Source organism: Trichosurus vulpecula, chromosome 4, assembly GCF_011100635.1.
Source record: "Trichosurus vulpecula isolate mTriVul1 chromosome 4, mTriVul1.pri, whole genome shotgun sequence".
In the NCBI taxonomy this organism is placed as follows: domain Eukaryota; kingdom Metazoa; phylum Chordata; class Mammalia; order Diprotodontia; family Phalangeridae; genus Trichosurus; species Trichosurus vulpecula.
The window spans coordinates 426,328,430-426,356,366 of record NC_050576.1 but is presented as its reverse complement, the minus strand read 5'-3'; the positions used below and the strand labels follow the sequence as shown (position 1 = coordinate 426,356,366).

Here is a 27,937-nt window from a genome sequence, read left to right as displayed (position 1 = left end):
TTGCACCTCTTTTGTATAAAATAGTTACTATTTTTAGTTGTTTCTAAATGGTTTTACTTTTTAAATTCATATCATAGTCAGATTTATCCCCCTCTTTCTTATGAGCTTGATAATTATTAATAAGAATGTTAGACATACATTTTACATTTTATGTTATATAAAAGGTAAGCATTGTGTTCTTATGAATCTCTTATAGTCAGTCTTTAGTGTGTACCTTATGTTTCTCTTGGTTCTTGTATGTCAAATCTTCTATTAAGTTGAGTATTTTTTTTAACAAAGTCTGAGACATCCAGATTCTTAGAGGAGAAGTTAAGGGAGTTACAGGAAGAAATAGACAGCAAAACTATACTAATGGGGGACCTCATCCTCCCCCTCTCTGAACTTGATAAATGTAACTTCAAAATAAACAAGAAAGAAGTTAAGGAGGTGAATAGAATTTTAGAGAAGACCTCTGGAGAAATTGAATGGGAATAGAAAGGAATATACCATATTGTCATTCTCTTGAATGAAGTTATTGATTGTTTTTATGGTATAGCAGAAACTGGGCATAGACCAATATCTTACACTGTATACCAAAATAAATTCCAAATGGATTCACGATCTAGATATAAAGGCTGATACTATAAGCAATTTGGGGGAGCAAGGAATAGTTTACCTGTCAGACCTATGGAGAAGGGAAAAATTTGTGACCAAACAAGAGATAGAGAACATTCTGAAATGCAAAATGGATCATTTTTATTACATTAAATTGAAAGTTTGGTTTTTTTTTGTTTTTACAAACAAAGCCAATGCAATCAAGATTAGGAGGGAAGCAGAAAATTGGGAAAGAATTTTTACAACCAGTGTCTCTGATAAAGGCCTCATTTCTAAAATATATAGAGAACCAACTCAAATTTACAAGAATACAAGTCTTTCCCCAATTGATAAATGGTCAAAGGATATGAACAGGCAGTTTCAGAGGAAGAAATAAAAGATATCTATAATCATATGAAAAAAAACCTAAATCAGTGTTGATTAGAGAAGTGCAAATCAAAACAACTCTTAGATACCACACCTCACCTGTCAGATTGGCTAACATGACAAAACAGGAAAATGATAAATGCTGGAGAATATGTGGGAAAATTGGAACACTAATGCATTGTTGGTGGAGTTGTGAACTGATCCAACCATTCTAGAGAGCAATTTGGAACTATGCCCAAAGGGCTATAAAAATTTGCACAACCCTTGACCCAGCAATACCACTTCTAGGGCTGTATCCCAAAGGGATTATACAAATGGGAAAAGGTATATGTATAAAAATATTTATAGCAGCTCTTTTTGTGGTGGCAAAGAATTGGAAATCAAGAAGATGCCCATCAATTGGGGAAAGGCTAAACAAGTTGTGGTATTTGAATGTAATAAAATACTATTGTGCTATAAGAAATGATGAGCAGATGGATTTCATAATAAACTGAAAAAACTTATATGAACTGATGCTGAGTGAGGGGAGGGGAGCCAGGAGAACACTGTACACACATTGTATCTGTGATATACTTGGCTTCTCTCAGCAATGCAAAGTTTTAAGACAACTCCAAAAGACTCATGTTAGAAAAAGCTATCCACATCCAGAGAAAGAATTTAGAGTCTGAACGCAGATTGAAGCAAACTATTTGCTCTCTCTCTTTTTTTAAAAATTTTGTCTCTTCTTTCTTATTGTTCATTCCATTGATTACAGTTCTTCTTTACAACATGACTAATGTGAAAATATGTTCAATGTGAAGGTATATGTACAGCCTATATTGGATTGCATGCTGTCCTGGGGAGGTAGGGGAGAGGAGAGGGAGGGGGAGAAAATTTAGAACTCAAAAGCTTGTGGAACTGAATGTTGTAAACTCAAAATAAATAAATTAATTTAAAAGGAAAAAAATACTGAAAATCAAGATCATGCAAAGTTTCGCCATCCTGCACTATAGGAGGTTTCTGTCTTTTCAGGGAAGTATGTGGGATAACCCATGCAAAGTAATGGAAGCAGGAGATGGAACACTGAGTTTGAGGAATAGCAGGGCCAGTTTGTGTAGCAGCTATGTTGTGGCCTCAGTGTTCCAGAATCAGGATCCATCTTCCCCATCAGGGTTTTAGAGTACCCTAAGGAGTAGGGGTGTCTTTTCTCTGATTGTTTTCAGCTTGAACTCTGACTGGCTTTGTTCTTCTCAGTTAGGTGACGGTGTCAAAAATCCCAGTTGCATTTAACCAGTTAGCATCAATTAGTTTTTACAAAAGAGATGTTTACTTCAAAGATATATGACAGAAGTACAGCCATTTACCCCCACAATTTAAGGGTACACTCTCTCCTTCTGCTTTCTTCTGCTTTCTACCAAGTTCGTGTTCAAATGTAGCTTCCAGGCTGCATAAGCCCTTATCTCAGCTACCACGAGGCTAGATCCTGGAGGTTACTCCTTGTTCCTGGAACATAAATGATTAACTGGCTTCAAAACCCAGACATAGGCACACCACTCCCCCTCTACCTAAAATGGAAAAGAAACACCAAAGGAGAAAGAGAATCTAGGTCTGTATTCACAGGTCCGTCTGGCTCTAAGGGGGAGAAGGCCCTTGTTCTCTCCCTTTACAGTATTGTCTTTCACTGGATTCTGTCTGCCAAGTCAAACCAAGATCAGATAGTAGATGAGACTGACTGGCTTTTTTGAGTGGCTAATCAAAGCCTCCTAATCATCACATAATTAGCTAACAAGAAGTAGTTATGGAATTTCTATAGATGGACCACAGTTTGTCCAAGGCACTTCCATTACACAATTGTCCTAGGAACAGGTTCCCTAACCTCTTCTACATGGTGAGACATAATTAAGTCATGCTATGCTTGTAACCTTCTTCCACCTGGCATGTAGTGTATTAATAGGGAATAACATCTGGAAAAATAAACTGGAGCCAGATTGTGAAGGACTCTAAAGGGCAAGCTGAGGTATTAATACTTTATCCCAAAGAAAATAGTGAGCCACTGAAAATTCTTGAGCAGGAGAGACAGACCCGTACTTTAGAAAGTATCTTAGCTGATAGGTACTATCAGCTTCACCTCGATTCTTGTTAAATTATGAGAGTTAACAGCTGATTGAGAAGCCTAGGGTTAGTCACACCTTAGGAAAACAAGACCCAAGCTACAGGAGAAAGGCCCTCTCTGGTTTCCAGTAGATACAGTCCTCATGGGTTCCCCCACTGGTATGATGGGCTCCAATATTTAGTCAATGGAGACTATACCAGGGCCTTAGATAAAAATAAATTCCATGAAGAGGAGGGCAGTGAAAAGCAAGAAAAGGCAGAAGTCCTAAGTTTCAGAAGTAGACACTGTTGCTTAAGAGCAAGAGAGCTGATTGAATGTATCATCAGATAGTACACACCAGCTACCCCAGAAGCTATAGACTGAGAACAAGTACAGAAGGCAGTAGCCTTCCTAAATATCTATTCAGGAAAATTTGTAAAAAGTCCTCTACTAGTTTTATTGATTTTACAAGAATAAATTATGTTTCTTAGGGTTTTATAAAAGTTTCTCATTTGTTTTTGGAGCTGTGCAGAGGATAGCTTGAAATAGGGAAGGACTACAAGGAAGCTTAATTAGGAGGCTCTTGCAACAGTTCACGCAAGTGGTGATAAATACAAGTCTAAATCATATCTGTGCAAGAACTTTCTCTACCATATAGTTGACAAATGATTATCCAACCTTTGTTTGAATATCTCTAGTGAAAGGGAACTCATTACTTCCCAGGAAAGCCCATTCCATTTTGGGGTAGATCTGTTAAGAAGTTTTTCCTGAAATCTAACCTAAATTTGCCTCTGAAACTTCTACCAACTTTTGTTTTGTTGGCATATACTTCATTGGAATTGGATATTTGTGTGTATATATATACATATGTATGTATATATATATATATATATTTTGCAAAAATCTAATTCACTTAAACTACCATGGAGCTCTCTGAGACTAATAGCAAAGGTGAATGTTGTATATTTTTTCAATTTTCATGATATTGTTATCCTGGGGCTCTTATAAAAGTCAAACATTTTCCATGTAATTCAAAGTTATTCACAAATTGGCCTGGTTCTTTGAAATTCTTTTCCATGAGAGAGGTAGAAAATAGTATTTTGGCTTTTTCAAGATGAAACTAACAGAGGAGAATGACCAGGTGTAGTTAGTGCCAGTGCCACGAGGGCTTGAACCCCCAATCCTGACTATACATTTCTGCCTCTTACTTTAAAAACAGGGCAGCATTGTGGCCTGGTCAGCAACTTCCTGGGTAATACTTATCATCAGGTGTTCATAGCCCCTGAAGAATTTAACTCTTCTCATAATTTTTGTGTACTTAGGACCATACTCCTACTTCATGCCTCTCTTTTCTCACTTGTTTCCTACAAGGTGGCAGCAGACCTCCAAATCTTCAGGTTTGTCCAGCAACTTGCAGCCATCAGGTGCCAAAGCTGATGCCCTCAGGGAAGAAATGGAGGAAGCCGCAAACCGAGTGGAGATATGCAGGGTACCCACCCCCTACCTTGACCCCATATTGTCCCTTACCTGAAAGGCACAACCTAAGAAACAGAGACTTAATAGCACAAAAAAATTCATCTTTCTTTTGAACTGAAATTCAGAGTATCTGTAGGTACCAAGCCTGGTCTAATTCTTTAGTATATTCTTGTCAAGGATTCTTAACCTGGGGTATGTGAACTTTTTTTTAGTATCATGATATCTATATTTGGTTATAATTGGCTGCCTTCATAATCCTATATGTTTTATACATTGAAAAACATTATTCTGAGACCAAAGGCTTCACCAGATTGTTAAAGGGGTTCATGATAAAAAAAAAAGGTTAAGAACCCTTGTTCTTGATCTTGGATCCTAGCGATTCTTTTGGAAGTATAGGAAATCAAAGATCTGGAGGACCTTGAGAAGGAAATTTGGTTGTGTGCTGGACTAGAACATAGCAAATTATTTCCATTAGTCCTCCTGCATATTAAAAGAAAAGAACGTTTGTTGAGCTTACCTGACTTTGATGCTCCTGTCAGTGCTAGATTAAAAGAACGACCAAAAAAATCTTTTCTCACAGATTTTTATAGGGGACTCTGGCAGTAGGTAATTCAAACTTACTTACTACTTATATTCAGTGACTTCTATTTGGCCTTTCTGTTATTATCTGCCATTATGTTTGACCAATCCCTTTTCCTAATTGGAAACTATAGGCACTGGCACTCTCTTATTATCTTCAAGACTCTTATCAAATTTAAGTACTAGAGTTTTGAGAAACTAACTCTTGAGAGTAAAACTCTTCACTTTTATGGAGGAAATGTTCTTTTTCAGAGTACCATGACACTTATGTTTCCGAACTCACTGAATACTATAATCCCCTATGTATTTGTGGAAAAGCTTATTGTCTGGAAAAATTTGCTCTCTAATCAGCTCAAAAACTTCCCCCCCCACCACCAAGTACATTATTAAAGGGCAGCAAATATATTCAGTTGTGTTATTTGAAGTAGCTATTCCCAGGGTCTAGCCAGGAGTTTAGAATTGTGTTTAGAAACATAAAATCACACAGTGTCACAGAAGCATAGTGAAATCAGGCTTATATCAAACATGAGATGAGTAGATTTGTTGATCAATAAATGAAAAGCAAAGCTAAAAAGAAAATAAGTATGGAAGCACAATCCCTTTGCCACATAGCCACAGCCAATTCTATTGGAAATCCCATCAGACTCATTCACTTAAGTTCACCCAAATGGCCATGATCATAGATCCATAGTATTTTGTCTGTACTCAAGTGAGCCTGTCAAGGCTTCTTTCTTTACTTAGAAAGCAATGATAGATTCAAAAGAATTCATTAGCCTGGTAACTCACAGATCATTGGACCAACAAGAGTAATGCCAGTATTCCTGGAGTACAGATAATATAATATCTAGCTAATTGTTGTTGTTCATCCTTCGTTTTAGTATTTCTGCTCTTTTCTCTTTATATTCTTTCCCATTTTTCTATCATGATGATTTTTACCTTTAATTTTTATGTTAACAGATCAGTTACAAAAATATGCATCGTTAGAGATTCAGTTGTCATAAAAATCTCCTTAAATACATTTATATCTCATTTTATTTTATATCCAATCACCGTACTTATACTTCACATTTGATATATTTATGAAATATAAAAAACCTTTAAACATACCAGTCTTGATGTGGTCAGATTACTTTCTTATTAATTTTTAAAAGGCATCTGCATCTAATCTAAGAAATGATCATTGTACTTGAAATAAAATGTATGTTAATATGTATTGACAGTTTGTTTAATATCTTAATCTCTCATATTTTCTAAGACTACATATTCTTTACTTAAAAGCAAATTACTCGTTTCACAAGCAACAGCTAAATGAACGAACAGGGATATTTGTGGAAGGTGGGAGGTGATTGGTGCTGTATACAAGCATTCTTAGCAAATAAGAATGGAATTTTAATATTTGGTATTACTTATCACTACACATCAACTTCACTCTCTTCAGTTTTTTTCCCCATTCTCTAACAGCTAGTGATCTGTGACCAGCTTGAAGGAAGGCAATTATTGGTCTCAGTGCCAAAGATTTCAGTGCTTAAAAATTAAAATAATACATCCCTGTCTTGAGTCACATAAGGCTGCATTCCCTCATCTTTCTTCCCAGAACTTAGTAAAGCAAAAAAGAATCAAACATACTAGAGTCAACTTAAGGGGAATATGCTTAGTCTCATATTTGCATCCATATACTCCAGGTGTGGAAGGGAACAATAAAAATTTCATAGCTGTTAACTTAGTTAAGAATGTAGATGTTACTCATTTACCCACTGCTGCCAAAATGATATTTGCAGAGGGGCTTCTGCTTTGGTTTGAAATTTTATTTAATAAAAGTAATACTTGGCCTATAGTGCCTTATATATGCTTTAGCTATAGTTTATCTTGTCCATATTAAATGCTGATTAAAGTACTATGATTAAATGAAAATATTATCCAGTTAGAATTAGTTTAGAATGAGCTAAAACAGGTGAGACAAATCTAATGACAACCAGAAACTAAAAATTAAATTTAAAAATTGGGGAAAAGAATGTTCTCAAGGAAATAACCACTGCTTTTGGTCTCTGGGACAATTGTAATTAAAGAGGGGAAGCCAGAACTTCTGCACTCTTATTTTGCTTCTGTTTTCAATGCCTTGCTTTCACAATCTGATTCTAGTCTCCCTTTCTAGATTTGTCTCACAATACCTCCCCTTCATATACTCTATGTTACAGTCAAACGGATCTCTTTTCTGTCCCCTAGAATCAAACATTCCATCTCTTTTGCCCAGGCTGTCCCCCATGTTTGGAAAGCACTCCTTCACCTGTGCCTCTTAGAACATGTGCCATCTCCTATAGGTAGCCTCTCCTTAAACCACTTAATTTTTAGTTCTCTCTCCCAATTCAAATTGTGTTATATTTACTTATATCTTTACCTATTGTATCCCCTGGTAGAAGATGAGCTCTTTGAAGAGAGGAGAATGATTTTTGGTCCGAAATGGACATAACCAAAATGACCAATAGGATTTTTTTTACCCAAAATAACTAGCATAATAATAAAAAGCCTCTACCAGCCGAGACATATTCAAGTCACCAGGCCCAAATGAACTAAATCTTAGGCTACCAAAAGAATTGTCAAATACTTAGCAAAAACTGGAAGGCATGATTATTAATGATCGTGGAAAGAGACCAGCAAAGATGATGGAATAAGCGGAAGCCATATAACCAAGCTTTTTCCCATACCTCTAGTAAAGATTGAGGTAAAGCACCAGATGGAATGATGATCAGGCGAAACCAGAGTGGTTCATTTTTCCAATTCAGATTAGTATATGGAGATAGCCAGAAACCTATGGATGCTGGCTAGGAGATTCAGGCAGAAAGACCTAGGCTGGGGCCTTCAGCTAGTACAATGGTGAGCCAGCAGCAGTGTCATTCTGAGATCCAGGGCGGGGCAGGCCGATCTCAGAAGGCTATGGCTTGTGGTACCAAGACAGGTAGGAGGAATAGGAAACATTTGGCAGCTATATTCATCTGACGCTAGAAAAGAGTGCTTTATCTAGCATGAACAGTGGCTTGGGCCTGTAGCACTGAGGCAGGGAGTAGGTAAAAAGACAGAGTAGGCTCTATGCATACAGAGCTGATATGTGGATAAACTAGGGTTCTAGTGCACACATGAGCTGGGACCTGAAGCTATGTATCAAGGCAGTGAGTGACTGTGGACCAGGGATGAGTTTGTATCTCATTGTTCTGACCCTAGAACATGATTTCAGTTTCAGCTCAAAGATTAGAGCTAGGGCGTACAAATGAGCAACTAGGGCAGGAATCTGAGACCAGGCGCAGGTCTATAGTTCTGCATTCTGAACCTTCTAGCCAGCTGACAAAAAAATGGGGCCAGAAGTAGTCTATTGGAGCTCCAAGCAAGGGCAAACGTACAATTATGTCTCCAGGCTTAAACTGGCATCAGATACTACAATTATGAGACAAGTAGGGCAATGATCAGCACATGACATATATCATATCGCTTAGGACCCAGTGAAAGTGTACAGTTCCCTGGCTTGAGGTCCCCCTGATTTCATTATAGGTTTTCATACTCAGAGTAAGCTGCAGTAGGATATCAAATAATACAGATTAGGGCAAAAAAAAAGGCCTAAAAATTCCCACCAGAAATGTGCAGAGCCTGGCCCTAAAATAAAATTCAAGTTCAGAAGGCATCAAGAGAAATATATATATAAAGGTAAAAACATTTGAACAGTGGGAAGAGATTATAAATGTATGAAGATTTCACATTCCTATAGGGGAACAAGAAATAAGTGTTCCCTCAGAACTCTAAGGTCTTCGATGGCCATAGAAGGAATGAAATAAGATGAAGGGCCTGTAAATAGTTTTGTTAGGTTTTGATGATCTTGAAAGAAGAAATAAGAAAGAAAAATGAATATATTGGGGAAGAAAGAGGAAGCAGTGGGAGGAACTTATGTCATATAATTGGGGTGTGCAAGTAGAAGACAATAAAACAATGAGGAAAGCATGGGGCAGAGAGTAACACAAAGTTTGGTATAGAAATGCATTCAACTCATTAGGTAAACAGGAATGAACTAGATTTGGAGAAAGGGGAGAATAAGAATGAGGGTTGATTCAGGAAGGGATTAATTATAAGCAAAACAAATTCCAACCTCTAAGAGTAGTTTAGGATAAGGCGGATGGAGGGAGCAATTGTAAGAAAAGAAAGAAATTAACTGTCTATGCCTTTGGGTAGGTTATTGATCAAAATGTTATATAGCCCTTGGTACTCTTCTAGAGACTTCCACTCTGCATGGATAATACCAGAGAGAATCACAGAATCCATTAAACCCCAGAGAAGCCCATTGCACTTTAAACTAACTCAAATTTTAGAAAGCTTTTCCTTTGCTTCTTTTAAGCCTGTACACTTTTTTCCCCAGTGCTGCCTTCTGTGGTTAAATGAAACATACATGGAAGATTTGTAATATGCCCAAGGTAATCTAACAAGATTAAGGAAAGTTAGGACTCCTCCATTTCACTTTTCTGCTGCCTCAGATGTTGCAACTCTTATATTTTATTAGTCTTCTGTTGTTTTCATGACCATTCATAACTTGACTTGACATTTTCCCCTCTACAGGACCAGCTCTCAGCTGATATGTACAGTTTTGTGGCCAAAGAAATTGACTATGCAAACTACTTTCAAATGGTAAGACCCAGAAAAGTAGAATTATTTTGAAATATGGTTTCTTGAGTCTCTATAGCAAGACTAGGAGTACAAAAATAGAAGCTAAAAAATGGAGACTTTGACTCTTCCTGGCTAAGTATACATGGCATAGACCTGTGGTTGAATCTTGCCCCAGATATTTTCTAGCTGTATCACCATAGGCAAGTCATTTCACCTCTCCCAGTTTCAGTTTTTTCATGTATAAAATAAGAATAATAACACCTGGAGTACCTACTTCATACGGGCATTGTAAGGATCAAAAGAGATACTTGGCAGACTGAAAAGTTTTATTTAAATGTCAATTATCATCTTGTCATAATATGAAACATTAGGCCTTCAGGTTCTCCTTATGGAGAATGTTGGCTTAAGAAGGTTTCTCCAAATGTCTAAGAATAGAAAAAGAATCGTCAATCACCTAATACCAAATCTGTATGCCTAGTCTCATTTTGACATGCTAATGGAAAAAAGGATCACATTTATAGTTCTTTAAATACTTTTATGAGTTAAAAATAAATTAAACATTTAATTTTACCTGATTTTTAAAAAAATTAAACCTTATTCAATAAATATAGTAAATAACAAAGCATCAGATTTGATTCCACATTATGGCCAGTCAAAGAAGAGGTAGGGAGGGTAAGGGGAAGAAAATAAGAAAGTCTCATAAATTTGAAAGAGAGAGAAGATAAAAGAAGAAGAGAAGGAAAATAATTATTTGGGACAGGTGAGAACATGTAGACAGAAGAAGAAAATAAGTCTGAGAGGATTTAATAGGCCCTATAAGTTTTTTTAATTGTATAGGCCCCACAAAGTCCCACTTAAATACCTCATCATGACTTAGAGATGACTGAAAGCTATGCTAGAAGATTTCAAGCTTTGTCAGGATCTAACAAGACAGGCAGACTTTTGAGTGTGGCCCCAGCCATACTCAAACTTAAATCTCCTATTGGAGACCAATTCAATTTAATTTGAAGAGATTTATCACCAGTAGGCTGGCCAATTAGTGATGGACCTTTTAGCATAGAAACCTGTGAAACAAAGAAAAACCAAAATGACCCTGAGTCCTCTGTGGTCTACTTCTGCTTCTCCAGTGGCATTGACATAGAGGTAGAAAAGGAGATAGAGGATTTTTAGACTTATTGTTTGTTTTTATTAATTTTACCTATTTAATTTATCGGTATTTCTAAGTGTGAGATCTTCATCCGATGGAGAAGCTGAATCATAGCAATATTTACATTATTGTCATATAAATGAGACCAGAAAGAAGTTATAGTTAAGTGGAAGGATAGGACATAAGTTTTGTCATATTCCAAAAGGCTGTAATAATGATTATTTCATAGAATATCCATTTGTCTTATATTACAGAATGAAAATAGTAGCACCTTATGTACCAACACTAGTTGCTGAGGATAAAAAGGTAAAGAGATTCTGTAAATAACTTAGTAATACCCTCCAAAATAAATCAAAATGCACTCTGATACTTAGTGACATCAGTGCAAATATGGAAAAGGTGAAAATTGTGATAAGAAATATATGAGAAAGGATGATTTAAGGAAAAGTATGAGATGCAAGATTTGTAGACTTCATAGAAGCCTTACATCTTTGTATTGTGAACACTTTATTCAAAAAAAGCAATTAGCTGGACCTGGCAAGCACTAATAACATTGCAAAAATAAAAATAGATTATGTTTTTAACAGGAAAAGATGTCTTAATGATCTCTGAATCAGCAGTCTAAATCATCTTGTACAAATTAGTAAAATGCAAGAGTAATAATGAGAGAAATATGTGGTATATAATTGAAATGATTCAATCCAGAATTATTTAATTTAGTAATTAGGATGAGTCAATGGACATCAGTAATTGTGTCAACACAATTTTGTATGGAATTATATATATTTATGTGGACCCACTGTAAATGTATTACCATAAGACCAAAAGAATACGTAAAACACCTTTTGCAGCAAACATTTCACTTCAGAGAATCATGGTTGCCACAGGCAACATCAATTTAGAATATAAACTCATGGCTGTGCCAGCACAGACCAGGCCCTAGCAAACCTGGAGCAGGCCTTGGTGCAAATGAACAACTGGCAGCAGTGGTGGTTTCCAGACCTCCCCTCCCACATACACCAAAGACAACGTAGAAGGTCAGCAGAAAAGGTCTTTTGCACCTGGGTGAGAGTCAAGCACAGTCCAGCACTGGTCACACCAACACAGCCCCACCCCCAGCAAACCAGGAGCAGGCCTTGGAAGTGATTGAATCAGCAGCAACAGGAGCAGTGGCTGTTTCCAGAGCTCTCAGCCCACAGACAGTAAAGGGGTTGAAAAACGGGTCAGAAGATTACAAGAATCTTTTTGCTACAACTGAGGCAGGACTCCATTACTTTGCCCGTACTCAGATCCCAGTCACAGTCCTGGGTGTCAGTCTCAGGGCAAGGAGGAACACTAGCATAGCAGAGCTTACTGCTGCAGTGGAGGGGGACCCTTCTCACAATTCCAAGGCAGAAAAGAGTGCTTGTGGTCACTCACACCAGAGCATAGGCTAGGATAGTAGAAAATATCTCTCCTTAGATCATACCACCTTGGAAGAACTGAAAACTTACAGGTCCCTAAAAGTATCTCTCAAAACAGACGCACAAAACCCTTGAAGCTTGGGACAGGGCACCCTCCACCCTGGAAGCAGTGCCCTACTTTAAAAAACAGTTAAAAATCAAGAAATATGCTGGGAAAATGAACAAACAATGGGAAAAACTCTGATTATAGAAAGTTACTGTGGTGACAAGGAAGATGAAAACACACACTCAGAAGAAGATAGCAGAGTCAAAGCTCCTAATCCAAAGACTCCAAAAAAAATATGAATTGGTCTCAGGCCATGGAAAAGCTCAAAAAGGATTTTAAAAATCACACAAAAGAGGTAGAGGAAAAACTGGGAAGAGAAATGAGAGTGGTGCAAGAAAATCATGAGAAAAGAGTCAACAGTTTGGTAAATGAAACACAAAAAATACTGAAGAAAATAAAAAACGGACTAGGCTGTATGGCAAAAGGGGTCCAAAAAGCTAGTGAAAAGAAGAATGCCTTAATAAGCAAAATTGCCGGGGATGGGGGTGGGGGGCGCGGAGCCAAGATAGCAGCTGGAAAGAAGAGACTAGCATGAGCTACCCGCCAAGTCCCTCCAAAAACCTATAAAAAATGGCTCTGAACCAATTCTAGAACTGCAGAACCCAGAGAATAGCAGAGGGAAGCAGGGCTCCAGCTCAGGACAGCCTGGATGGTCTCTGGGTGAGGTCCATCCCACACGGAGCTGGGAGCGGAGCAGAGCAGAGCGGAGCAGAGCCCAGCATGGGCGGTGCGGACCAACCAGACCAGGAGCCAGGCGGAGCGTGCCCTAGCGCCCTGAATCAGGGAGCTGCAGCAGTTACCAGACTTCTCAACCCACAAACACCAAAGACAACAGAGAAAGTTAGTGGTAAAAGCTGTGGGAGTGGAAGGAGTTCGCGGTTCGGCTACCACCCCGGGGACAGTGGAGGTGGAGCAGCTACACAACTACAGCTGCAGTTGCTTCTGGCCCCAAGCCCACCTGGTGGGAGGAATTAAGTGGTGGATCAGAGCAGGAGTGAAGAGCCTGCTGAAGATCTAAGTCCAGTCCGGGTTGGGGGTTCTTGGGGAAGGAGGAGTGCTGGTGTGGCAGAGCTGGTGCATCCCCTCAAGCTTGGAACATAGTTCTCTCTACTCTGTAAGCAGTCATACCCCGCTTAAAACTCAAGGGTCAAGTTAGTTGGCTGGGAACATGGCCAGGCAGCGAAAACGCACCCAGATTCAGTCTCAGACTCTGGAATCTTTCTTTGGTGACAAAGAAGACCAAAACATACAGGCAGAAGAAGTCAACAAAGTCAAAGAGCCTACACCAAAAGCCTCCAAGAAAAACATGAACTGGTCTCAGGCCATTGAAGAGCTCAAAGAGGATTTGGAAAAGCAAGTTAGAGAAGTAGAGGAAAAATTGGGAAGAGAAATGAGAAGGATGCGAGAAAACCATGAAAAACAAGTCAATGACTTGCTAAAGGAGACCCCCAAAAATCCTGAAAAATATACTGAAGAAAACAACACGTAAAAATAGACAAATAAATAAATAAATAAAAAATAGGCAAAAGAGCTCCAAAAAGCCAATGAGGAGAAGAATGCCTTCAAAGGCAGAGTTAGCCAAATGTAAACGGAGGTCCAAAAGACCACTGAAGAAAATACTACCTTAAAAATTAGATTGGAGCAAGTGGAAATTAGTGACTTGATGAGAAATCAAGACATTATAAAACAGAACCAAAGGAATGAAAAAATGGAAGACAATGTAAAATATCTCATTGGAAAAACCACTGACCTGGAAAATAGATCCAGGAGAGATAATTTAAGAATTATTGGACTACCTGAAAGACATGATCAAAAAAAGAGCCTAGATCTCATCTTCCAAGAAATTATCAAGGAGAACCTCCCTGATATGCTAGAGCCACAGGGCAAAATAGGAATTGAAAGAATCCACTGATCACCTCCTCAAATAGATCCCCAAATGGAATCTCCTAGGAATATTGTCGCCAAATTCCAGAGCTCCCAGATCAAGGAGAAAATACTGCAAGCAGCCAGAAAGAAACAATTTGAGTATTGTGGAAACACAATCAGAATAACCCAAGATCTAGCAGCTTCTACATTAAGAGATCGAAGGGCTTGAAATATGATATTCTGGAGGTTAATAGAGCTAGGATTAAAACCAAGAATCACCTACTCAGCAAAACTGAGTATCGTGCTCCAAGGCAAAATATGGATTTTCAATAAAATAGAGGACTTTGAAGCTTTCTCAGTGAAAAGACCAGAGCTGAATAGAAAATTTGACTTTCAAGCACAAGAATCAAGAGAAGCATGAAAAGGTAATCAAGAGACAGAACAAGAAAAAGAAATTGCAAGGGACTTACTAAAGGTGAACTGTTTTGTTGACATTCCTACGTGGAAAGATGACAAGTATGATTCATGAGACCTCAGTATTAGGGTAGCTGAAGGGAATATATATGCATACATATATATATATATATATATATATATATATGTATGTATATATATATATGTATATATGTATGTATGTATGTATATGTGAGTGTGTATGTATGTATATATGTATGTATATATCTGTGTGTGTGTATATATATATGTATATATATACAGAGAGAGAGAGAGAGAGAGAGAGTGAGAGAGAGAGAGAGCAGGCACAGGGTGAGTTGAAGATGAAGGGAAGATATCTAAAAGAAATAAAATCAAATTAAGGGATGAGAGAGGAATATATTGAGAGAGGGAGATAGGGAGAGATAGAATGGAGTAAATTATCTCACATAAAACTGGCAAGAAAAAGCAGTTCTGTAGGAAGAGAAGAGAAAGCAGGTGAGGGGGAATGAGTGAACCTTGCTCTCATCAGATTTGACCTGAGGAGGGAATACCATACATACTCAATTGGGTATCTTACCCCAAAGGAAAAAAGGAGGAAGAAGATAAAAAAAGGGGGGGTGATAGAAGGGAGGGCAGATGGGGGCGGAGGTAATCAAAACCAAACACTTTCGAAAGGGGACAGGGCCAAGGGAGAAAATTCAATAAAAGGGGAAAGGTTAGGAAGGCGCAAAATATAGTTAGTCTTTCACAACATGAGTATTGTGGAAGGGTAATACATAATGATACGCATGTTGAATTGCTTGACTTGTTAGGGAGGGTGGGTGGAAAGGGAAGAGGGGAGAGAATTTGGAACTCAAAGTTTTAAAAACAGATGTTCAAAAACAAAAAAAAAAAGTTTTTGCATGAAACTAGAAAATAAGATACACAGGCAATGGGGCATAAAAATTTATCTTGCCCTATAAGAAAGGAAGGGAAGAGGGGATGGTAGGGGAGTGGGGTGACAGAAGGGAGGGCTGACAGGGGAACAGGGCAACCAGAATATATGCCATGTTGGAGTGGGTGGGAGGGTAGAAATGGGGAGAAAATTTGTAATTCGAACTCTTGTGAAAATCAATGCTGAAAACTTATTTTATATTAAAACTTATTTATATTAAATAAAAAAGTTAAAAAAATAAGCAGAATTGGCCAAATGGAAAAAGAAGTCCAAAAACTACCTGAAGAAAATAAATTCTTAAAAATTAGAATGGAGGAAATGGAAGCTAGTGACTTTATGGGAAATCAAGAAACAATAAAACAAAACCAAAAGACTGAAAAAAATGGAAGACAGTGTGAAATATTTCATTGGAAAAACAATTGACCTAGAAAATAGATCCAGGAGAAAAAAATTTTAAAATTATTGGGCTTCCTGAAGGGCATGATCGAAAAAGAGCCTTGACATCATCTTTCAAGAAATTATCATGGAAAACTACCCTGATATTCTAGAACCAGAGGATAAAATAAAAATTGAAAGAATCCACCAATCACCTCCTGAATCAGATCTCAAAATAAAAACTTCCAGAAATATTATAGCCAAATACCAGAGTTCCCAGGTCAAGGAGACAATACTGCAAACAGCCAGAAAAAAACAATTTAAATATTATGGAGCCACACAGTCTGGATAACACAAGATTTAGCAGCTTCTACATAAAGGATCAGAAGGCTTGGAATATGATATTCTGGAGGGCTAAGGATGCCTACATCCTTTACATTACAATGAAGAATCACCTACCCAGCAAAACTGAGTATAATCCTTCAGGAAGAGGACTTTCAAGCATTCTTGCTGAAAGGACCAGAGCTGAATAGAAAATTTGACTTTCAAATACAAGATTCAAGAGAAGCATAACAAGGTAAACAAAAAAGGGAAATCATAAGAGATTTAATAAGTTTAAGCTATTTATATTCCTACATGGGAAGATGATATTTGTAATTCATGAGACCTTTCTTATTATTAGGTAGTAAGAAGGAGTATATATAGACAGAGGGCACAAGTTTGAGTTGAATATGAAGGGCTGGTATTTTAAAAATAAAATTAAGGGGTGGGATAGGAATGTACTGGGAGAAAGAGAAAGCGAGGGGTAGAATGGGGTAAAGTATCTCACATAAAAGAGGCAAGAAAAAGCTTTTACAATGGAGGGGGAAAAGGGGGAGATGGGGGAACTGAGTGAACCTTACCCTCATTGGAACTGGCTCAAAGAGGGAATAAGATACACAGGCAATGGGGTGTAGAAATCTATCTTACCCTATAGGAAAGTAGGAGGGGAAGGGGCTAAGAGAAGGTGGAAGGGGTTATAGAAGGGAGGGCAGATTGGGGGACAGGGTAGTCAGAAGGAAAAGGAGGGAGAGGGTGAAAGGAGAGAGAAAAGAGTAAATAGGGATAGGAGGAATAGGATGGAGGAAAATACAGTTAGCAATTGTAACTGAAAAAAAAATTGAAGCAATTTTCTCTGATAAAGGCCTCATATCTCAAACATATAGAGAACTGAGTCAAATTTATAAAAATAAGAGCCATTCCCCAATTGAAAAATGATCAAAAGATATTATCAGTTTTCTAATGAAGTAATCAAACCTATCTATAGCCATCTGAAAAAATTTTCTAACCACTATGTACTGGAGAAATGCAAGGTAAAACAATTCATACCTATTAGTTTGGCTAACAGGAGAGAAAACAGGTAAATGACAAATGTTGGAGGGGATAAGGGGAAAATGAGACAATATATTGATGGCATTGTGAACTGATTCAACCATTCTGTGGAGCAATTTGGAACTATGCCCAAAGGGCTATAAAACCATGTATACCCTTTGACCTAGCAATACCACTTCTAGGTCTGTATCCCAAAAGAGAAAAAAAAAACAAAAAGGAAAATGACCTGTATGTACAAAAATGTTTATAGCAGATTCTTTTCTAGGGGTAAAGAATTAGAAATTGAGGGGATGCCCATCAGTTGGGGAATGACTGAACAAGTTGTGGTATGTAATTATAATGGAATACTATTGTACTATAAGAAATGGTGAGCAGGATGCTCTCAGAAAAACCTGGAAAGACTTGCATGGGTTGATGCAAGGTGAAATGTACTGTGTGCAAAGTAATAGCAATATTGTAAGATGATAGGCTGTGGATGACTTAGCTATTCTCACAATAGAGCAATCTAAGACAACTCTGAAGGACTTAGGATGAAAAATGCTGTTCATTCCCAGAGAAAGAGCTGATGATGTCTGAATATAGATTGAAGCATACTTTTTTTTACTTTATTTTTCTTGAGGTTTTTTTTTGGTCTGTATTTTCTTTCACAATATAACTATTATGGGTATGCTTTGCATGACTACACATGTATACCCTATATGGAATTGTTTGCAGTCTTAATGAAGAGGAATGGGAAAGGAGGGAGGGAGAGAATTTGGAACTCAAAATTTTAAAAGCAAATATTATAATTTGTTGTTTACATGTAAATGGGGAAAAATTAAATACTAAATAAATACAAAAATATTAATAATTTTAGAAAGAAATTCTATTAAAGAAAAAAGAAAGATGTAACAAATAACCCTCTTCAACAACCCTCTAGTCATAAACATCTAGCAAGATATAAAACAGAAAAATGTGTGCTTTTCAATTGTTCTTGCTATTGCAATGAAAAAAAGATCCAGTGCAGAGTCCAAGTTGAAGAGGGCTTCTCTACAAAATAGTGAGTTGCTACAGATCCTGTTTGCAGATGGCATTGCACACAGATCCTATGTGCAAATGGCAAAGTTGTATTAAGCTCTGGAATGATGCAGAGCTTCTTAGAAGAGATCTGTAGTTATTCAAAAGAAATTGTCCTGATCATCTACACAGGAAATAACCAAGTGAATGAAGACTGTCTATTGCCAAGATTTCAACATGGATTTAGATGTATGATCTTCAATAGAGCTTATCCATCAGTCTATATATGAGAATGACTGTGGACAATGGGTTAAGCCCAGAATTGAACTTGGAGTAAGAGTGGGCTCAATTACCTTTCGAAAATTGAAGAGTTATTTTCATGACCCCCCCAAGCTTCCAAAGGAAACAAAGGCCTAGTTTGTTTTGGGGCTTTTGTTTTTGGAGGCAAAGTTAAATGACTTGCCTAGGTCACACATCCAGTAAGTGTCTGAGGCCAGTTCTCTCTCCACTGCGCCACCTAGCTGCCCTGGCCTATTCTTTTTAATACCAATATTCTACCATATTGAAGCATGGATTGCAATAGTCTATGAAGAATTTCAAAAGAATATCGCTCAAAGGACAATGGGGGAATGTGCTGGTGTGAGTAACTTGCTATATATAACCAATAAGGAACTTCAGAGAACAGAATAGGGGTAAAAGATATTATCAAAGAAATTTATAACAGGAAGAAATGATAGAAGGGTCAGATGGTGAGAGTAAAGAATGATAGATGGATTGCCAGAGTGCTCCATCATCTATGGAGAAAGTGAGGAAGGCTTTTAGCACATTGGCCCACATTGGGTAGGCCCCTTTGGTGAATTTGTGAAAGGATAAGTGTCACACAGGATGGTGTGAGACTGAAATTCTTTACTAAATTTTAGGCACAAATATACCAGAGTTAAATTTAATAGTTAAATAATTATATGGATATTTCTGCTTAGATAAAAAAATTAAAAAGGGCAGAAATCCCTCCTGCGTTTGAAAATATGTCATCAACCACTTCTGCTCACAATTTATATTGTTCCCAAAACAAAAGACAAAATACTGTCATAAAGATTAAACGAGAAGACAAACTTTAGGCAGGCCTGTATTGAATAATTAAGTAGAACGATAGTCACCCAACTTTCACATGTACTCTGGATAATCATGTTCTAAAACTATTCAGTCTCTTTGATCATTCTCTCCAAAGATTGCTCTTTGTGCCATGTACATGAACTTAAGAGATATTTAAGATTAATTTAAATAATCAAAGATGTTCTTTTCTTCTCTTTGACCATTTTCCTACTCAGTTTCAGGGGAGGAGGCCTTTCTGACTTGGTGGAAACTAGTTATCCCCTTATTAAAAGGCCCTATAAAAAGATTTCATTCTCAGTAAAAATTTATTAAACCTTTACTGTGTGCAGACACTAAGTGCTAGGGATACAAATTAAAAAAAGAAAGGCAATCCCTGCTCTCCAAGATATTATAATCTAATGAGGGAAGACAAAACAAAAAAGGAAGCTGAAGTAAGGGTGGGGTGGTGGTGCCAGAGGGTACTCTGCATTGGGTCATGATGTTTGTGGGGTAGAAACCACAGCTGGTAGTGGAAATGTGCAGCATATTGTTTCAGAACTGGTTGATAAGGTTTCTCATTCAAATCAGACCAAGGACTTGAGACTAAATTGCCGAGCTAATATTATTTTGTAATATGACGCCTAAAGAGAAAAATGTGGAAGGGTCCTTAATATGCTTCCACAATGGACAGCCATAGTTGGGTTATGAACTGTATCATTAGGAGTTTCCAAATCAATGAGATCACAGATTCATTTGAACACTAGGCATCAGAGTCAGTTAATATATTTTGTTACTGTTGTTCAAAACTCTAATTATTGCTTCAGTTCTTTATTCCCTGGCAATGTCTGAGGGCCTGCCTGGCATCCTGGCACTTGCTTATGGCTTGTTAGAGGTGGATAAAGGGCCAGCTTTGAAGACAGAAAGGTCTAGTTTTAAAACCTGACTCCAATACATATTAGTTGATTGATTAAGGTCAAACTACTTTAATGGTATCAAACTACTATTTAAGACTGAGTTAGAGACTAATTGCTGATTTGTATCAGTAGAGGGAATTTCCAAACCATGAGAGGTCTGAGGAAAAGATAGATAGATATACAGATAGATAGATAGATAGTGATAGAATTACATCTATAGAGATTTTATTTTTTCCATAATATTTTTAAAGTTTTATATATGTATGCTGAAATAAGTTTTGAAATTTTACTTTTGAGATGTTAGACAATTTATAGTCATCTATGAATGCCTTTGATACTTGGAGTACTAACAGATTGTCTTAATCTTGTTTTTTTCAAAGATCCCACTGGTCATCTTATCCTCTATTCAATTCAAAATGCCTAAAAGTCACACATGGAATTGTATCTATAATTAAGTCTTGGTTGAGTTAAATATATAAGGAACTCTACTCAAAACAATAGGAAAAAAACCTGGGGACAAAATGTTCTAAAGTAAATGGGTTAACTAATGTTTTACTTACTTAAACAAATCTTGAAAGCTGTTGCTGTCAATACAGCCTTGAAGATAGAGGGAAGATGATTCTGTCTCAACTACATTACGTGGCCAGAGCAATTTCAATTCATAAGATACTTTCTGAAAGCTGCATATCAGTCTGGAGGTACCCCAACCCACTGCAGCAAAGTCAGTTTGGCTTTGCCAAAATTCAGTTGTAAATGGTAAACAAGTATGTTTTGAAATCTGGGGAGTATCTTTCCCCTCCTTGTTCCACAATAACCTATTCCTTTTTCTCCCCTATATTTTTGATAAATGATAGATAGATCAGTTGATTAGTTGATAGATGATAGGTATTTAAATGTTTGCTTTGGTTTCTAATTTTCTCCTTTGTTATGGGGAGATAATATGGCTAAGTAGGATAATAATACTAGTTTGCATTTATATGGTGCTTGAAGGCACTATATGTGTATATTGTGTACATTATTTCACTTGATCTTCACAACCGGCCTTTGAGGTAAGTGCTATTGTTATCCATTTTCATCGAGGTACTAAAGAAATAGCTATTAAAATTATGCTTCAGCTTCTAGTACGAACCTCTTATTTTCAGAGTTTTAGAGTCACTTGTGTCTCTCTTGATTATAGAAAGTGGCTGAAGCAGGAGCATGAGCATTATTTTAGGTGATATTGACAATGAGGGAGGGAGTAGGTTAAATTATAGTGTGGCAAGATTAGTTTCCTACTTCGCTCCCTTTTCCCCATGCAAGTTTGAGCTTAAGCCAGCATAATAATGAAAAGGGTACTTTGTGGAAGCCTAGTGGACCTTTAGTAAGAAATATTTGCCTTTGTTTCTTCTCAGTTGATAGAAGTGCAAGCAGAATACCATAGGAAGTCACTAATGTTATTGCAGAATGTTTTGCCTCAGATAAAAGCACAACAGGGTAAGTGCAAAGCTTCTTTTACTATTAGAGGTTTTCTAGCAATCAAACAGAACTCTTTCTTGTCATCTGGACAAGGATGAAACGACCACATTCCCCATTGTCAGTGAAGCCTTTTAAAATGGAAATGCTATGTTTTGCTCTTTTCTAAAAAAGGGACTCAATTAAATAGGTCTGTTACTTGATCGGCCCTTAATGGAAAGAAAGCATGTATGTATGTACTTGGGATATATAAAACTATAGCATTGGATGGAATTTCAGAGATCAGAATAGTAAGCCATGGTAGATTGTGCCAACACTTGGCCCAAAGTGATGGACATCCTACTTGAGTGTCCACCATTACCTGTGTTTCAGCTAGTGGGCACAAATGAGAATTCCCCTTGTTCCTGTGATATCAAGTAGTAGCTGGGTAAGCCTTGATTTTTTTAAGAGACATAGTTTCCCATCCATCAATTTACCAAATGCCATTTTCCTTTTGCGTCCACAACAGAGGCATGGGTAGAAAAACCATCCTTTGGGAAACCTCTGGAGGAGCACCTGGCAGTCAGTGGAAGGGAAATTGCATTCCCTATTGAGGCATGTGTGACAATGCTTCTTGAATGTGGAATGCAAGAGGAGGTAGGTGTGCATGCATCCATCAGCTACAGACCCATCATTTTCATATCAATCTCAGGAGACTGATCTTTCATGAAAAAAGTTCTGTGTAACCTTGTTCCCTTTTATACTCCTAATTCTTCCAACATAAATTCCTGGATGTGATACTGTATCTCTCAAATTTTATAGCATTTATCACATGTTTCCTTTGTGTGTGGTATATTTACCTAGTTATCTCATTTTTTCTACCACATTGTGAAGTCTTAAAGGGAAAATACCATGTGTTGTCTTATTCATCATTCCCTCACTAGCCTATATTATTGTCCAAAGTAGGTGGTTAAATAAATGTTTTTGAATAAATAACATAATATTTCAGGCAAAGAAAATAGCGAGAACAAACTAAGGAAGCTGGAATGAGTTTAGTGTAGAAGGTTATGAGACAATGAGACAGAACATTAGGGCTAAATTTAATTCAGTAGGAAATAGGTTTTTGAGCAGGAGCACAACATTACCTTCAAACGCCAGCCTAAGTTTGGACTGCTGCTGACACCAAAATTCCTGCCCTAGCGCTTACTCCCTCCTTTCTCCGTCATTAGACCCAGGAGTTTTAGACTCTAACTTTAGCTACCCTCAAGTCCGAGGTTTGTAGGCCTCTTCACCCCAGAACTTTCTGCCTCATTTGGAGGCACTACCCACTCCCCCCTAATTTCCTGAGCCATCAAAGAAATGCAATAACACCCTGTTCCACCATAACTCTTAAAGCCCCTAGACACAAAGCCTCTTACTGCCAGGACTTTGTCTAAGGCGAACCTCTGATATCAGGCCCTAAAAGATGCCGAGCTCATTCTGGGTGTGTATCAGACTCTGGGTTGGACCTCTGAAATAGTTTCCTAATTGGATGCTGCCTCCCATCTCTCGTCTCCAATCCATCCACCATATAGCTCCCAAACTGATATTCTCAAAGTACGTAATTGGTCTTTATTCATGACAGAAATCCTTAAAGAAGGTGGGAGTTTGACGTGGAGAAATATCAGTTGACTGGTGCTCACGTCCATGGCTCTGGTGTTATCAGCCTGTTCCTTCTAAACATCAAAGAAGAATGTTTTGAATCAGCAGGAAGATCATTTTATTGAGCATTTATTAGAAAGCTATGATTAATGACAATATAATAAATGTTTCTGACACCCAGAATTACCTTCTAACTATTTGGAATGGGAGTAGAGATTATTTCTCATCCTTTCCATACCCCATACTGTGATCCAAAGTTGCTCTGCCAAGGGAAAAATACCCTCACCCCATTACTATGTTCTATTCATTCTTCTAGATCTGTCTCAGCCCAGTCCCTCCCTGGTTCCTACCCTCCCTTGCCTTTCTTTATATTTTATCTTTTTTTGCAATTAGTGAAATTTTTTTGCAATTAGTGAAAATTTACCTTATCTCCCTTCCAGTTCCTCCCTCCAATTAGTTAGAAAGAAAAAAAATCTGTACAAACAAACATATATAGTTAATAAAAACAAATTCCCACAATGGCCACGTCCAAAGAAAAGATCTCAGTCTTCACCCTGAGTTCATCTCCTCTCTGTCAGGAGGTGGGTAGCATCTTTTATCATGAGTCCTCTGGAATCATGGTTGGTCATTCTGTTGATCAAAGTTTTTACATCTTTTAAAGTTATTTTTCTTTACATAATTGTTGTTATTGTAGAAATTGTTATCTGGGTTCTATTCGCTTCACCCAGGATCAATTCATATAAGTCTTCCCAGGTTTCTTATAGCAAAATAGTACTCCATTACATCCTTAAACTTTAAACTTTAACTTGTTTAGCCATTCCCTAGTTGATGGACACCCTCCCTCTTTGCCACAACAAAAAGAGCTATTATTAAGTACTTTTGTTCATATACATCATTTCCAAATCTTTTTTTTAAATCACCAAAATAGACCAAGCAACGGTCAGAGGGTACACACAGTTTAGTAATGTGGAGGCATAGTTCCAAATTGCTTTCTAGAATGGCTAAAACAGTTCATGGTTTCACCAGTAATGCATTAATTTACCTGTTTTCCCACAGTCCCTTCAGTATTCATTATTTTCCTTTTTTGGCAGTTTTGCTAATTTAATGAGTCTGAGGTAGAACCTCAGAGTTGTTTAAATGTGCATTTTTCTAATTATTAATGACTTAGATCACTATATGGCTATTAATTGCTTATTTTCTTTCTCTGAAAACTGCTTGTTCGTATTCTTTGACCATTTATCAGTTCATGAATGGCTCTTATTCTTGTAAATTTAAATTAATTCTCTATATATCTTAGAAATGAGATCTTTATCAGAGAAACATGCTCAAAGATTTTCACCCTAATTTATGTTTCCCTTCTAATTTTAACAGTATTGTTTTTGTTTGTGCAAAAACTTTTTAATTTTATGTAATCAAAATTGTACGTTTTGCTTCCTCTGTTCTTCTCTAGCCTTTGTTTAATCACATAGTCTAACCCTATCGATTGATCTTAGAGTTAATTTCCTCCTTGTTCCTCTAATTTATTTATATCACCCTTTATGACATGCAGTGATATATACTGTATCCATTTGGAGTTTACCTTGGTAATATAGTCTCAAGTGTTGGGTACATATCTAATTTCTACTAGAATACTTTGAGATTTTCCTAATAGTTTTTGTCAAGTAGTCAGTTTTTACTACAATAGCAGAAATCTTTGGGTTTTTCAAACACCAGGCTACTGTGCTCATTGATTTCTGCATATTATGTACCAAGCCTGTTCCACTGATAAACCTCTATTTCTTATCTAGTATGCAATGTGTAGTACTTGTGGATCTGCTACTTCCATGAAGGGGTAGAACATTGGGGATATTTTCTCATATGTTTTGAATCGAGTCCTTTTTTGATTTTTGTAATTTTGTTAAATTGATGTATGATTTTTTGATGTGTCATTCGTTCTGTTTACATTGTTGTAGTACTTCATTCTGCATCTGTTCATATAGATCCTTTCATACTTCTCTGTATTCATCACACAGGTCTTTTCTTACAACAGCGTACATTCCATTATATTCATGTTTAATTTGTTTAGCCATTCCCCAATTGATGAGCATCTAGTCTGTTTCTAATTCTTAGCTATAAACAGAAGTGCTTTTGTAAATATTTTGGAGGATATGGGGACTTTTTTCTTATCAGTAGCTTCTTTCAGGTGTAAACCCATGAATGGGATTTCTGGTTCAAAATATATGGACATTTTAATCACTTTATTTGTATAATTCCAAATTGGTTTCCAAACTGGTTGTACCATTCACAATTCTACCAATGAATGTAGTGTGCCTGTCTTTCCACAACCTGTCAATTATTACCATTTTTTGTTATTTTGGGGGGGGTGCAAAGTAAAACTTCAGGGTTGTTTTGATTTTCCTTTCTCTTATTATTATTGATTTGGAGCATTTTTCCTTGTGGCTATTAATACTTTACAATCAACTCTTTGGAGAACTATTTGTTTATATCCTTTGACCATTTATCTATTGGGAAATTAATATTAGTTGTTTGCCTGTCTTGGATACTGAACTGTAATGGTAATCAGGGTGGGCCTTTTTTTTTTTTTTTTTTTACTGTTTTCTCTTTTGGAATGCTAAGTTAATCAAGTACCTTTGAGTCTTGCCTTTCAAATGTAATGGCAAGCAAAGTGGGGCTTTTGCAGTTTTTTGTTTGAGTGCTTCTCAGCACTGAGGTAATCAAGTGCCTTTGGTGAGTCTTGCCTTTATTTCTTTGATTGAATCAAAAATCTTTGATGACCTGCTTTAGAAACAAGAAAGCCTTGTTCACGTGGGTTTGAGTCACATGGTTGTGATGCCCTCTCATCCTGAGAAGAGTATGTAAGATCTGAGGTTGGCATTTTGTTTTGGGGTTTCACTCATTGGAAGAGTGTTGGTGATTTGGCCAGATGGGACTCTGGGCAGCCGTCAAGAGCACCCCCCAGCTTTGAAAACCCAGATGTTGATGTTTCTCTCTCTCGTAACTGTATGTATTGCTATAGTTAAGCAGTTAGAAGCCTGTCTACTGATTTGTGTTTATTTGCTCTGTTTATATAATGTATGCTTATAATTTCTTTGTATACTCTCTGAAGTTCAGGGTGCTGGCTTTTTCCCCTGAACTAAGTGAATGATATATGTATGTTTAATTAAAGTAAGATTGTAAACCCTTTAAAGTTGCTTTCCTTAGAAACACAGATCAAAGAACATGTGCTAGCGGCCCTCCTGTGTGCTGGTGTTATTGGCCTTATACCTCCACAGCAGCTGCAAGCTGTGTGATTGTTACTGTATACAATGTTCTCCTGGTTCTGCTCATTTTATTAAGCATCGGTTCATACAAGTCTTTGCATGTTTTTCTGAAATCCACTTGCTCGTTATTTCTTATAGCACAATAGTATTCCATTGCATACACAACAACTTGTTCAGCCATTCCTCAATCGATAGACATCCCCTCAATTTCCAATTGTTTGACACCACAAAAAGAGCTGTAATAAGTAATTTTGTACATGTGATTCCTTTTCCCATTCTTATGATCTCTTTGGGATACAGACCTAGAAGTGGTGTTGCTGGGTCAAAGGGGATGCACAGTTTTGGGTATAGTTCCAAATTACTCTCCAGAATGGTTGGATCAGTTCACAACTCCACCAACAATGCCAATTTTCCTACATCTTCTTCAAAATTTATCATTTTCCCATTTTGTCATGTTAGCCAGTCTGATAGATGTGATGTTGTCCTCAGAGTTGTTTTGATTTGCATTTCTCTAATCAATAGTGATGTAGAGCATTTTTTCATATGGCTAAAGATGGCTTTAATTTCTTCCTCTGAAAACTGCCTGTTCATATCCTTTGACCATTTCTCAATTGGGGAATGACTTGTATTTCTATAAATTTGGCTCAGTTCCCTGTATATTTTAGAGATGAGGCCTTTATCAGAGACAGTGGTTGTAAAGATATTCTCCCAATTTTCTGCTTCCCTCCTAATCTTTGTTGCATTGGCTTTTTTATATAAAAACTTTTCAATTTAACATAATCAAAATTATCCATTTTGCATTTTTGTAATGCTCTCTATCTCTTCTTTGGTCATAAATTCTTCCCATCTCCATAGATCTGACAGGTAAAGTATTCATTGCTCTTCTAGTTTACTTATAGTATTAGCCTTTATATCAAAATTATGTACCCATTTGGACTTTATTTTGGTAGACAGTGTAAGATGTTGTTCGGTGCCTGGTTTTTGCCATACTATTTTCCAGTTTTCTCAGCAGTTTTTGTTAAATAGTGAGTTCTTATCCAAGAAGCTGGAGTCTTTGGGTTTATCAAATAGTAGATTACTATAGTCATTGACTATGGTGTCTTGTGTGCCTAACCTATTCCACTGATCCACCACTCTATTTCTTAGCCAGTACCAAGTAGTTTTGATGATTGCTGTTTTATAATACAATTTAAGATCCGATACAGCTAAGCCACTTTCCCTAGCATTTGTTTTCATTAA

The 27,937-nt window shown here is 37.1% G+C and overlaps 1 protein-coding gene across 2 annotated transcripts in view; it reads left to right on the top strand.

Moving 5' to 3' along the window:
• The window catches only part of ARHGAP44 (Rho GTPase activating protein 44), a 223,775-nt gene that overhangs the window by 86,746 nt on the left and 109,092 nt on the right, over positions 1 to 27,937 (top strand). For both annotated transcript variants that reach the window (XM_036756005.1, XM_036756006.1), the window contains exons 7-10: positions 4,403 to 4,520; positions 9,680 to 9,748; positions 21,758 to 21,839; positions 22,327 to 22,454. In XM_036756005.1, coding sequence (XP_036611900.1) covers positions 4,403 to 4,520; positions 9,680 to 9,748; positions 21,758 to 21,839; positions 22,327 to 22,454 — 397 coding nt within the window. The remainder of the gene's footprint in view (positions 1 to 4,402; positions 4,521 to 9,679; positions 9,749 to 21,757; positions 21,840 to 22,326; positions 22,455 to 27,937) is intronic.